Genomic DNA, 12918 nt, shown 5'->3' with positions numbered 1-12918 from the left:
ATGAATAAAAGCCACGTAGCAGTGAACAAAAAGAAGCTGTCCAGCTTTGACAATAAAAATCAGCTCCTGAACTCTGCAAACATTTAAACAGATGCTGAAGTACTACTGGACTTAGCAGGACTTCAGCATATATTAAATGCCTGTTCTGAGCAAGGACAGTCATTAGCACGTTGACAAATGATTTGCTAAATGAAAACCCAAACAGAAAGCCTCTGTTCCTCATTTTCATTTCAGTTCTTGGTTGCCAATATAGCTGGACACACACAAAAAGAAGGATGAAAAGTAAATAACCTTTATTTCCCAAACTGAACTGTTTCTTTTGTCTCTTGTCCCTTCCCCAGGAATCTCACAAGCCATGGGGGTCGACAACAGGACAGGACCTGCTGCCTTCCTAGCACAAAATTCTCACCAATGTCAGTGGAATCAGACAACCTACGTACCTATCTGCTCAGCAATCACTTAAATATTGCTTGGTCTGTTCCAGAATGAGAAAGAACTAAAAATGCAATGACTGAGGCTAGAAAACCAAACCAGAATATTTTACAAAATCCTTTCACTGCACTGATTCGATCACTACAACACCGCTTCGAATGAACTTACGATTGTAGGTTTCCCAATCAAAAAGTAAAGAAAAAGAAGGCAAGACAAAAGATCAAAGCACCGAACCCCAATTCTGCCCCCAGGGTAATCACTGCTTTGGTTGCTAGTTCATGGCACAGGCTGGCAAACATCCCAAGCTTCTCAGAAGGTGGCATCCTCACATCCCAGCTTCAAACTCCAGCGTACTTACACGGCGAACAGAGGGGGTTGGCAGTATAAAAGTCCATGAAAAGCATCCCTTCCGAAGCCATCTGGTCCAAGTTAGGAGTTTCCTTCGAAGGCTCTCCGAAAGCTCCCAAATCCCCCCAACCCATCTGTAAAAAAAGAACACAGCACAAGACGTAAAAGTACTTTTACTCCTCCGTAAATGCCAGTGCTTCTGGGCTCACATAAAACCTTTATTTTATCCCTTCATTTCTGTCTTTATAGCGCTCATCTCCCTACTCAGGGAGCACTTCACTAACATCATAAAAATATTCTCCCCCAGCCCCATGAAGCAGGGAACTATTCAAGTTTTCACTGGCAAACAAGGAACTGAGGCACACGTGAGATAAATGGCTTGCTGGAGGACCTTGAAACGCTTGCAGCGGAACTGGATAAGGAACCCTAACGTCTTCTCTCTTACTGCAGTGCCCGAGGACTGGCAAGGAGGAAGTTGCACCCGATCCGCTCAGTGTTACACAGCTGCAAAGCCAAATTGCTCAGTCCCTGGCCACGTGTCTTTGCCTTGGAGCCCAGCACTCTGCCTGTCCACCCGCGTGTACTCAACTATGGAGGCAAGGAAAAGCTCGAAAAGGAAAAAAAATGCTTATTTTAAAAACCAGCTCTAAAAAAAACCTGCTGGGGGCATCGTGTGCGAGCCAGGGGTTTTACCCCGTGCCTTTCCAGCGCAGTAGGGTCGTGCATCCCTACCCAGGAGGGCCATAAAGCCACCGCCGTGCCGCCTGCGCTCGCTGGCGGGTAATAACACCAATAACAGCGAGTGACTTCAGACAGAAGGTTCTGGAAGGGAACAGCTTAACGAGCAATTAGGCACCACGGTTGCTAGAGCTTATATCGTGCTTTAAAAAGTGCAATAGCTGGCTCTAACACAGGCGTGTGTCAGGTGAGCAGCTAATGGAGACGGGTGATGTATCCAGAGCTGTAGGAAACAAAAAAAAAACCTGCCTGGGCCCAGCTGAGAGCCTCCCGTTTGCATTTTTCTTTTCCAGTTTGGAAAAGAAAACTCCTGGAGAGCTGCAGAGCCCCGATTTTGAGGCTTGAGCAAAGGGCAATTAAACGGTGGGACCTGACAGAGGGCGTGGAGTTAAATTGGGTTCCGTGGATCAGCCCTCGGTTCTCACCTTTTCGGTGTCTTTATCGACATCAGACTATTATTTTTTGTAGGCTGCAAGGCCAGTCCTGGGTTTAATTGCTCAGTCATTAGGAACGGGCTGATGAGGTGACTTAGCTTCTTGATAAGGGGCATAGGGTAAGCAACAAGACCCCAATGCAGGCTTTCAAATGTATAAAGATTTGAGAAATCTCATGTGTTTTCCACAGGACACCCACAAACAAGGACTAAAACATCCCCTGGGGTAGCTGTGCCCCCCAGGAGGGGCAGGGCCTTCAAATAAGCAATGATTTTTACTTTTTTACATAAAATTGGGAAAGGGCTTGAGAAGGAAAGCGGTTGAGTGTGGCAGATCCCTCAGGAAGTTCTTCCAACCCCCGAAATGCTCTGCTTGTTCCACTCAAACCTTTCCGTACCGTGCCACCGACCCACGAGCCTGAATCACCGCGCCCCGACCCCGTGGCTGTGACTCAGGACGCTGACCCTGCCCCCCTGCTGCCCCGCACGCCGGCCGAGTGACCGGGGCCGGGTGCTGTGACCCTACAAACCCCCCCGGGCAACCCGTTCCAATGCCTGAGCGCTCCTTCTGAGGGGAAACGGCCCCTAATTTCCAGCCCAACCCTCATCTGGCACAACTTGAGGCTGTTCTCCCCAGTCCCATCCCTGCAGGATATCGGGACCAACCTGCCAGACCCCTACTCCTGGCAGCAGTGCCTCAGCCCCAAAATGATCCCCTGGTCTCACAGAGACCCCCCTGTCCCCATAGACATCCCCCAGCCCCACAGAGACCCCAGTGACCCCTCCCCCAGCCCAATATACACCCCTGGGGCCCCACAGAGACCCCCTCCAGCCCCATATACACCCCCACAGCCCCATATACCCCCAGCCCCACAACATCCTCAGCCCCATATATCCTCCCCCCTGGCCCTACAATAACATCCTTGGCCCCATATATCCCCCCCAAGCCCCATATACCCCTCAATGACCCCTCCCCGGTCCCATACAGGCCCCCAGGCTCCACAACGACACTCCCCAGCCCCACAGACACCCCAATGACTACCCCCAGCCCCATATACACCCCCATGGCCCCATATACCCCCAGCCCCACAACAACATCCTCAGCCCCATATATCCCCCCCAGCCCTATATTCCCCTCAATAACCCCCCCTCGGCCCCATATAGGCCCGCAGGCTCCACAACGACACTCCCCGACCCCACAGACACCCCAATGACCCCCCCCGGCCCCATATACACCCCCAGGACCCCACAGAGACCCCCCCCAGCCCCATATACCCCCTCCCCCTGCCCCACAACAACATCCTTGGCCCCATACATCCCCCCCCGGCCCTACAACGACATCCTTGGCCCCATATAGGCCCCAATGACCCCCTCTGGCCCCACACAGCCCCCCCCCCTAACCCCACAAACACCCCCTTGGAGGCAAGCACCGCCCCCCCCCGCCCCATAACAACCTCCAGGCGGCTTCCACCGCCCCCCCCACGACCCCTCACATCCCCCCACGCCCCCCGGCCCCCTCACATCGTCCATGAGCAGCAGCAGCAGGTTGGGGGGCGCGGCGCGGCCCAGGGCCCAGCAGAGGCACAGAGACCCCAGCACCGCCCTCGCCATGGCAACGGCGCCCTCCTCACGTGACCGGCCCTCCTCACGTGACCCCCCCTCCCCCGTCACGTGACGCGGGGCGGGGCAAGATGGCGGTGTGCGTGGCTGTGATCGCCAAGGAGGTGGGGGCGGGGGGGGCTGGGAGGGGGTTTTGGGGGGATATCGGGGGATTTAAGGGTTCAAGGGGGGGCTGGGGGGAACGAGGGGGCTGTGGAGCCCGAGCTGGGGTGAGGGGAGAGGGGCTGGGGGTATAGGGTGGGGTTATGGGGCCAGGTGGGGCTATAGGGCCTTACAGGGGTTATAGGGCCTCAGAGGGGTTGTGGGGTCTGAGGGGGGCTGTGGGGGCTCAGGTGGGGCTGTGGAGCCCGAGCAGGGGTGAGCAGAGAGGGGCTGGGGGCATAGGGTGGTGCTGTGGGGCCAGGTGGGGCTATAGGGCCGTAGAGGGGTTGTAGGGTCAGGCGGGGTTATAGGGCCTCAGAGGGGTTGTTGGGTCTGAGGGGGTCTGAGAGGGGCTGTGGGGGCTCAGGTGGGGCTGTGGAGCCCGAGTCAGGGGCAAGGGGAGAGGGGCTGGGGGTCAGGGTGGTGCTATAGGGCCAGGTGGGGTTGTAGGGCCAGGTGGGATTTTAGGGCCTCAGAGGGGCTGTAGGGCTCAAGGTGGTGTTGTGGGGTCTGAGAGGGGCTGGAGGGCTATGGAGCCCAAGCAGGGGTGAGCGGAGAGGGGCTGTAGGGCTCAGGGTGGTGCTATAGGGCCAGATGGGAATATAGGGCCTGAGAGGGGCTGTGGGGCACAGGTGGGACTATGGAGGCCCAGCAGGGGTAGAGGGACTGTAGGGCCTCAGAGGGGTTGTGGGGCCGGAGCAGGGGTGAGAAGGGCTGTTTGTAGGGCCTGAGAGGTGGTGCAGTGGGGCCAGGTGGTGTTAAAGGATCTGAGAGGGGCAACGGGATAGCGGGGCCAGGTGGGAATATGGGCCCCAAGAGAGGCTGCGGGTCTGGGTCATGCTGTGGGGCCTGAGAGGGACATCAGAACAGAGCAGCCTGTCCTCACGAGCACAATTTGTCCTCCTCCTCAGAACTACCCCCTCTACATCCGCAGCGTTCCGACGGAGAACGAGCTGAAGTTCCACTACACGGTGCACACCTCCCTGGACGTGGTGGATGAGAAGATCTCCGCCATGGGCAAGGCCCTGGTGGATCAGAGGGAGCTGTACCTGGGGCTCCTCTACCCCACCGAGGACTACAAAGTGTATCTTTATAACCCAAGGTGTATCTTTACAACACAAAGTGCGTCTTTACAACAGGATCTGATCTAACCCCTGCGTGGCACGCTCTCCCTGCAGTCACCCCACGTGCTGTTATTCACCAAACCACGCCTGCACCTCGTGGGGAAGCTCTCTTGCTGTTTGGTGCCACTTTAAAGGCAGCAGCAGGAGGTTCACAGCCTTGTTCGCAGGCACATCAAGGGCTGGGCTCGATGCCTTGCTCACTTTGGCTGCTGCTGTTTGTTGCTAACAGGGCATTTGGCAGCACCATTTCATAAACATGGTTCCTTCTCCTCATTCTCTGCTTAGTTAAAGCAGGTGAGTAACGACAACAAGGCTGGGACTCCTTAATTGCACTAATGAGTGTGGCAGGAGCATGGTGGTGTCACTGGGTCAGGTCCCAGCTGCACCACGCAGCCTCTCTCAGATCCACACCCAGGGTCACGGCTGTCCCAGGGTTTTTGTCCCAAAAATGTGACCTTTTGAATGCTTTTTGGCTTGTTCTCTGCATGCCTAAGAGGTTATCTGCTCTCCCAGACCTGATTTATGGGTTAACTTTTGGGGTCCTTGATATTAAAAGGATCTCCAGGCCTCTGACTGCAGCCTCCTGAATGAGGATAAGGTGGCTGGGTCAATGAAACTGTTCAGAAGAGAGAAACCCTCACCAAACAGCTAACATGGGGCTGTTTGCAAAATGCAAGGCATCGTTACTGGCCAGCAGAGGAGCAAACGGGATCAGGAGCTACCAAAGGGGGCAGAAATCAGGTGGAGAGGGAGCACCCCGGTGTCTTCCTTACCTCACCTGGGCCTGGTTCTGTGCTGGGTGCAGTAAGAGCAAGATATTTCCTCTCCTCAGCTTTTTTTTTTTGAGTGTATTCCTGCCTTGTACTGGTTGCTTTGCCAGCCACTGGTGTGTCAGGAGCACGGTCCTTAACAGCTGCCCAGCTACGGCTACGTGACAAACTCAAAGGTGAAGTTTGTTATGGTGGTGGATTCTTCAAACACAGCGCTCCGAGACAATGAGATCCGCAGCGTAAGTGCAGGAAATCGGAGCACAACGTGCCCCATCGGTGTTTTTGCTACTTCCTCTTATTCATAAAGCGCTGAGAACCAAAAAGCAAAAATATATTAATTAAGCTGCACTCCCTTTTCAGATGTTCCGAAAGCTGCATAACTCATACACAGACATAATGTGCAACCCTTTTTACAACCCCGGGGACCGCATCCATTCCAGGTAAGTGTGGGGTGACCACGCTGACCTGTGTCATCTCTCTGGGACCTGCAGCACGCCTGTGGTGTAACAGGACCAGGAACATAACCCCTGTGGTCGATCAGTTCAGGTGTGCATGCTCTAACTGCTCAGATTGGTTTTGGGAATAGGAAACTCTGAAAGTCCCCTGAGAAGTCCCACAGAGCTGTCTCACTGCTACTTCAGAACTGGTGTTAAAAACAGAGAAAATGGTGTCGCTGAGGGCAGAGAGTTACCTGATTAGCCAGAACCTTGGTAAATAGAGGGGGTTAAATGGAGTAAATTACTGCAGCTGGCCAGGGTTTATCCTGGAGTGACTACAGCTGGGATCAACACTTGTAACTCCCTGTGTGAGGGCCAGTGCTCCCCAATTCTAAGCTGAAATCTCACAGGGAATTTTAATAATGCTGGGAGTCTGCATTGCCTAGGCAAGAAAACTGCTACGCTTTGCCAGGATAAGCCCTGTCCTTACTTCAGCTTAATTAAAGTAATTACTCAACAGAACACGCTGTAGTTCGAGTGAAACTCCGTATTCAGCCTGGGGAAAGCCAGCTCATTAACCAGTGAGAGGCATTGTTAGGAGAGCTGCTTCCTCTAACGCTGTGTTCGTTTCCTTCCCCAGGGCTTTTGATAACATGGTGAACTCCATGATGATGCAGGTGTGCTGAGGCTCTGCCCGATCTCACCCAAGAGTTGGGAACATCCCCCCGTGTACAGGAACGCGCCCTACAGAGTGATGTATATATGGTCTTTGTTCTGTGTCATGTTTTAAAGCTGTTGTATGTAAAATAAACTCGGCACCTGCAAGCTCTGCGTGCGTTCCTACTCCAGCAAACCAAAGCACAGCACAGAAGTCCCTGCTCAACTCCTTGTGCCTTCAGGTACCCTGCAGTAGCCAGCTCTTCCTTCAGGGAGGTCAGCAGCATCAGAGGAGACCCGTTCCCTACAGAAATGTACACAGCTGTGCTCCTCTCTAACTCAGATGTTTCTGGAGAAATCAGGCTTTGTAGAAAAACAGCAGTTCCTGCTGTGCTTGTGATGAGAGCAAGCACAGCTGCACGAGAGACAGCCAAGAGATTGTTAGTAGGGTCAGCCTGGATTTCAGTCAGCTGAGATGGTGACACTGTTCCTCAGAAGTACCCATGTTTTAGAACACTTCCCTAAATCAGAAGGAGCACAGCCCCAGCCCTTCTGCAGTTTACCAGCCCCCTTTGCTGCTGCTCAGGACTGTTTAGTTCCATCAGGAACAGTCGAAGCAATGCTTATTTCAAAACTGTGGCCTCCTCGTCCTGATGCTGCTCCCCTGCAGCTCAGTACTGATCTAATTAAAGACTACCAAATCAATAGCAGGTATTTATATTTTAAAAAGTAGACTAGAAAGTCATCCCAGCCTCTTAATCACTTGTACAGAGCACTCAGGCTGTGCAGCTACAGCAAACCCAGAGCTGCCCAACAGGGCAAGTTTTCTGCCAGATTATCTGCAAATCCCAGCAGCTCCCAGCACACACTCCTGGTCAGAAGCAATCTAGGCTGCTCCACCAGCAGCACACAGCAGTCTGCTCTGAGCACCTAATCAATTAAAAATAATTAAAAAAAAATAGTTACAAAGCTCCAGATACAAAAAACCTGGAGAAAGCCAGGTCAGTACGGCGTGTCAGCTCCCAGCCAGCCTGTCACTGCAGATCAAGTTCACACAGCAAAATCATTTATTTTTAAAAATAAGTGACATTGACAATTCTTTCTCAAACAGAAACATTTAGTCAACAACAACCTGCCAAATGATGGGAGATGGAAGTGTCTGAGCCCCTCCCAGCATCTCAACAAGGCACAGCTGCATGCTGTTACTCTGAAACAATTCCACATAAAAAGTCTTCATTTTTTTCACTTAGAAGCACACCCCAAAGTAATTTTTATTAAAAATTAAATCTCAGTAATTTACGAAGTTACTAATAGGTTTAAAGCCCTTGAGAAAAAGCCAGTTTTGGAGTCTGAGCCCAAGGGTAGCTCAGATTAAGAAATTAAGGCCAGCCTTGGCAGCACAGCCCGCACTGGGCAGAGGGCAAAAATCAACTGAAGAGTTAAAGCCCCGAGCTTTAAAAAATCCTGAGGTCCAAAGGAAAAAAGAAAAGCAGTGGGATTTCAGTCTGGCAGCGCCCCCTGAGCTGTGAAAAGCTGCTTTAGGAGTCAGTTGCATCTGGGTTAGGGGAACCCTAACCCAGGATCCTGAAAGATTAGCGTGAGAATTACGGAATAAAACCCATGGCAATGCAGAACTTCACGCGGTAATGCTGACTGCTGGTGTCCCAGCCTGCCTCTTTTAACAAAGTTTTGCCTTTAAAAACGAGCAGATTCAGAGCTCAGAAACACAAGATCAGCAGGAAGGGCAAGGGCCAGGCGGTGCCGAGCCTCGAGTTCAGGTGAGCTCACACCCATCCCAAACAGAGAGCAGGAACGGTGCCAGGAATAAAGAGCAAGATCAGGCCAAAGCTGCCAAAACAGACCATCTTGAAATGCTGCTATTGCTAGGAATGAAGCAAAAGGATGCATTAGCAGCACACTTTGATCCCTGGGGCTTTGGAATCAAAGCAGGAGGGGGAAGGTTTGATTTTTTTTTTGACACCCAGGTCTTGGTTAAAGGAGAGAGAGAGAGGCTTCCAGGCAAACAGCACGGGGTGCCTTCTCCCTGCCCTGGTTCTTATAGGTGGAGTAGTTAGCAAGATAAAAAACTAGACCCCAAAATGCATCACTAGGCTTGATCTTCCTCCCAAGAGGTCAGAAATCCACAGTGCTGGCTCTTTCCAGTTGCAGAAAAGCTCCCTGGCAGTCACACCTAGAGCTGCATCCCGCTGATTTGGGGTCTTTGGAAAGGTCTTTAGGATTTTCTTATGGGTAAGAGAAAACAAGACCCGGCTGCTGCAGAAATAGCCAGTAAGGAAGTACCAGAGAGGAAAGCTTGGTGTGCTGGAGGATCTGCAAGCACCCAGAGCAGGGTTCTTCGGGGGCCAAGCAGGACAGGACTCCCCCCGCTGCGGGGTGAACAGCATTCACGCACCTAAAACCCAAACAAGGCTTACAAACCCCCCAACACTGCTCCGTCCCCATAGGATAAGGATGAAAAGGAGGACTGGGGAAGCATTTCCCAACCCAGGGCACTCTGTCCCCTGGAACAGAGCCATTCTCTGCACAAACCCCATCCCTAAGCCCCCCGGGGATGCCAGCAGGGATCTGGCCGGAGCGTGGACAGAGCAGCTCCAGTCTTCCCCCTGGCAGCCCAGCTCCAGCTGCACAGCACACAGCTGCCTCGCCAGTAATCCTCGCAGCCAGGCAGATGGCTTTTTTTAAAATTAATCTTTTTTTTTTTTTTTTGGCTCGGGTAGGCACATTTAAAGTCTCTCCAATCCCATCTCTTCGTTCCAGTCCCATTGGCATCTTCCGGGGCAGTGCCGTCCTCCTTTCTAGTACGGAAAATACCAAGGCAACAGCCTTGCCCGACCCCTAGACAGGAACAAAAAAGTGTCCTGGAGCACCGGGGCATCGCTCAGCACGAGGTGCCAGGGGTCGGGTGCTGCCAAAAAGCACAGCTACCTGCTGACAGCCCCCCCGGAGCAGATATTTACCCTTTGGCCCCAGCTAACCTCGACCAAACCCAGGTACCCCAGGGGCCAGAGGGCTTCTCCATCCTCCCACACACCAGGACACCCCCCCAGCCTCACCTGTACATCCTCCCTCGCAGCCTCGCCTGCTGCCCCCCGTAGAAGCCCCCTCGTTGCCCCAGCCCTCCCCGGGCTTGGAAGCGGCCCCGGTAGCCCCCGCGGTCGGTGCTGCTGATGCCTGGCATGTTGGTCCTCTTGGGCAGCACCTGGAAGGCAGCGGGGGCTCAGCACAAGCCCCCAGACAGCAGGGCAGGGACAGACGGACACGTCCCAGGGGCTCATCCTGCTCCTACCTTAATGACTCTGCCTCTGAACAAGCTCTCGTCCAGCTCCACGGCGGCTTTCACAGAGCTTTTCTCTTCGAACTCGATGTAGGCGTACCTGCAAGGGGAAGGGGTGAGCAGAGCCCCAGGGACATCGTGCTGCCCGGCACGGGTTCTGCTTGGGGACAGCAGTGTCCTTCCCAAGGGCACACCAAGAATCAAATAAATCCCTGCTTTCTCTGCACACACAGTCCATCCTCTGCATTTTTTAGGAAGCAGGCACCTGCAGGATGCTGCTGTAGGGCTGAAGCCAAGCCCCCAGCCTGAATTCCCCTCCATCCCCAACCCATTCCCTGCACTGGACATTTCCAGTCGAGCTTCAGCCAAATCCCAGAGCCACTGGTTTTGGAGGAGACGTCCTCCACCACGACCAGCAGCGATGCTGCAGGGCAGCCAGGCTGAGACCCACCACGACCTCAGCACCCCACACCCAGCACTCACCCTTTGGGGTGCCCCGAGAACTTGTCACAGAGGATGGTGACGCGGTTGATCTGCCCGCAGCTGTTGAAGTGAGACTCCAGCTCCTCCGCCGTGCCCCCGTAGTCCACCTGCAACCACAGCCTCATGAGCACCTCAAGGGAGCTCCTTGCTCACCATCACACCTCGGCGAGCCAGCAAGGGGCCACACACTGTGCCCCCAAGCCACACGCTGTGCCACCACGGCCTCACCACCTCCTGAGGTTCAGGAGACCCTTCCACCTGAATCCCCCAGCCCAGAAACCCCAAATCCAAGGGAGAGCCCCGCTTTGAGGGAACAAGGAACGCTGCACGACCCACAGCTTCCAGCAGGGTATTTGGGGTGGCTGATGCTTGCAGCATGTTACCTGCAAGTGGCTGAGGATTACGGGCAGGCGCTGAGCTGCGAGGCTCAAGCTGTGTTCCCTGTGTGGGCTGAGCAGGAGCAAAGCAGCCAGTTTGGGACCAGCTTCTAGCAGGGAGATGGGACGGGTCCCCGGGGCAGGGAGCAGGGCGGTGGGTGCTGCCCCAGGGTGTCCCACTTACATTGCCCACGTAGATGGACCGCTGGTCGACCTCCATCTTCTCCTCTGTTGTCTTTGGGAAGAGACCTGCAGAAATGAGGTCACCACGGGTGGAACCACAGCAGAGGGACCAGCTCGTGGTGGCTCCCAGCACAGCTGGCACCGAGCTGGTGCACAGCCACACTGCCAGCTCCACAATCCCATCACATATTCCCAAACCCCACCACTTCAGCCTCCTCCACCCCTTTGCCCTATCTCTCCATACAAAAAGAATGGCACCAGGTGACTGCTTTATAGGGCTTTTGTGCTAAACTCCATTACTTAATTGACTTTAATTAATTCAGTGCATCTCAGCTGGCTGGCAAAGGTGGGAGGTACAAGTGGGTATGACCTGCATCAGCCCCATACAAGCCTGGGACGAGGGACAGCCCGTACCTGCCTCCGAGCTCATGATGAGGCGGCTCTCAGCTTCCAGCTGCAGCGCCTTCAGCCTCTCGTCCTCCTTCTCCATCTCCCGCACTCGAGCTTTGATGGCCTCCAGCTCCTGAAACCCAAAGCACGACTGGTGTGAGCAGCACACAGCATGGGGACACCCCCAGACCATGGTGATGCAGCCCTGCACTTGGACAGAGCTGTAGAAAGTTTCCTGTTTCCTTATGGAAAGGGGGAAAAAGCAATCCCACGTTTAGCCCAGCGCTCACCGGGTCCTGCACGCCCAGCTCCTCCGCGCTGTCCCCCTCCAGGTGGCTCAGGTCTGAGTCTTCATCCACAGCTTTGTGCGGAGCTGCCATCCCCGCCATGCCCCACGACGCCTCCTCTGCTGCCAGGGATGGCGGGTCCTGCCACCAGATCCCAGAAGTGTCCAGAAAGAGAGGACTGGGCAGGAACATAAGTTAAAAGCAATTCAACGGGCAGCCACGTAACACAGAAGCAAACACAGAATGCCAGCCCCACAGAGGCTTTAAGGCTACTTCCAGGAGGAGTAACCACCTCTAAAGCTCTCAATGCTGCAGGCAGGCTCGCAGCAAAACCCCAGAGCTGCAGCAGGGAGAACTACTGAGACACCTCCAGTTCCCAGAATCATTGCCCAGCTCAGGAAACCACGTAGACTGAGAGCAGCTTCCCACGGGCAAAAAAAAAGTGAGAAACACCCCAACCTCACCGAGGAAAAGGAACAGGGAGGAGGACCTACCCTACAGGCAGCATCCCCAGGCTGCACAGAGCAAAGGGAAAACCCACAGCCCTCCAGACCCCGACTCAATCATGCTTCAGGGATGGGCCCACCCCGGGACAACCCCCCCAAAACCTGAGCAGCCCCACGGCAGCCCCATCCCGGCCCCCAGCCCCTTACCTGACCCTGCCCGCGAACATGCTGCTCGCCCTTACGCCGTGCCGCGCCGCCACGTGCGTTTTTCCCGCCGGCGCGCCACTTTCACACATCAGCAGCCAATCACGGGCCGCGCCGCGCCGCCGGGCCACGCCCTCCGCCGGCAGGGCGGGAAGGGAGGGGGGGGGCGGCCCCGCCCCGCTGGGACCCCGGGGCCGCGGGTTCGAGTCCCGAGGGCGGCTGCGGCCACGCGTGGCGCCCCCCCCCCGGGTTTGGGGACAAACCCCCGGGTTTGGGGACAACCCCGGGTTTGGGGACACCCCCCCGGTGTGGGGACACCCCCGGCCCTTCCTGTCTGCTGACCCCGCTGGGGACCAGGCACAGCTCCGCCTGCCTGCCCCAGGCTGCGGGGTGCAAAATTGGGGGGGACCCCACCGGGACCCCCCTTCCCAGGGCTGGGTGGGGGCCACTGCATGACCCCGGGGTCCAACGTGCCCCCCTCCCCGGCTCGGCACAGGGGTAGCAGGGTGCTGCCGGCAGCAGGAGCCAGGGCACCCAGCGCAAGCCCATGCTA

The 12918-nt window shown here is 55.2% G+C and overlaps 3 protein-coding genes across 7 annotated transcripts in view; 1 reads left to right on the top strand and 2 right to left on the bottom strand.

Annotated features, from left to right (window-relative positions):
- Positions 1 to 3605, bottom strand: part of GALNS (galactosamine (N-acetyl)-6-sulfatase) — a 46022-nt gene extending 42417 nt beyond the window's left edge. For 2 of the 4 annotated variants that reach the window (XM_068693914.1, XM_068693916.1), the window contains exons 1-2: positions 3473 to 3605; positions 791 to 914 (exon numbers count right to left, since the gene is read on the bottom strand). In XM_068693914.1, coding sequence (XP_068550015.1) covers positions 791 to 914; positions 3473 to 3562 — 214 coding nt within the window. In that variant the 5' untranslated portion in view covers positions 3563 to 3605. Of the gene's footprint in view, positions 1 to 790; positions 915 to 3472 lie in introns of those variants that run through there. The other 2 variants (XM_068693918.1, XM_068693917.1) reach the window with 2 other exon arrangements.
- Positions 3529 to 6868, top strand: TRAPPC2L (trafficking protein particle complex subunit 2L). Its single transcript, XM_068693922.1, has 5 exons — positions 3529 to 3675; positions 4624 to 4796; positions 5758 to 5845; positions 5967 to 6046; positions 6684 to 6868. Exons 1-5 carry the CDS (start codon positions 3643 to 3645, stop codon positions 6727 to 6729), a joined length of 420 nt encoding a protein of 139 aa, XP_068550023.1. The 5' UTR covers positions 3529 to 3642; the 3' UTR covers positions 6730 to 6868.
- An 881-nt stretch (positions 6869 to 7749) lies between these two features.
- On the bottom strand, positions 7750 to 12473 carry PABPN1L (PABPN1 like, cytoplasmic). 2 transcript variants are annotated; one of them, XM_068693919.1, is made up of 8 exons: positions 12369 to 12473; positions 11719 to 11893; positions 11453 to 11561; positions 11040 to 11104; positions 10479 to 10585; positions 10008 to 10095; positions 9775 to 9920; positions 7750 to 9113 (listed from the first exon to the last, which is right to left on the bottom strand). In XM_068693919.1, the coding sequence occupies exons 1-8, from the start codon at positions 12455 to 12457 to the stop codon at positions 8945 to 8947; spliced, it is 948 nt and encodes a 315-aa protein (XP_068550020.1). In that variant the 5' UTR covers positions 12458 to 12473; the 3' UTR covers positions 7750 to 8944. The 2 variants fall into 2 exon arrangements, with proteins under 2 accessions (XP_068550020.1, XP_068550021.1); XM_068693920.1 differs by having other exon boundaries at positions 8906 to 9556.
- Between the last annotated feature and the right edge of the window lie 445 nt (positions 12474 to 12918).

Source organism: Anas acuta, chromosome 10, assembly GCF_963932015.1.
Source record: "Anas acuta chromosome 10, bAnaAcu1.1, whole genome shotgun sequence".
In the NCBI taxonomy this organism is placed as follows: Eukaryota; Metazoa; Chordata; class Aves; order Anseriformes; family Anatidae; genus Anas; species Anas acuta.
This window is presented reverse-complemented; position numbering and strand designations above follow the sequence as displayed.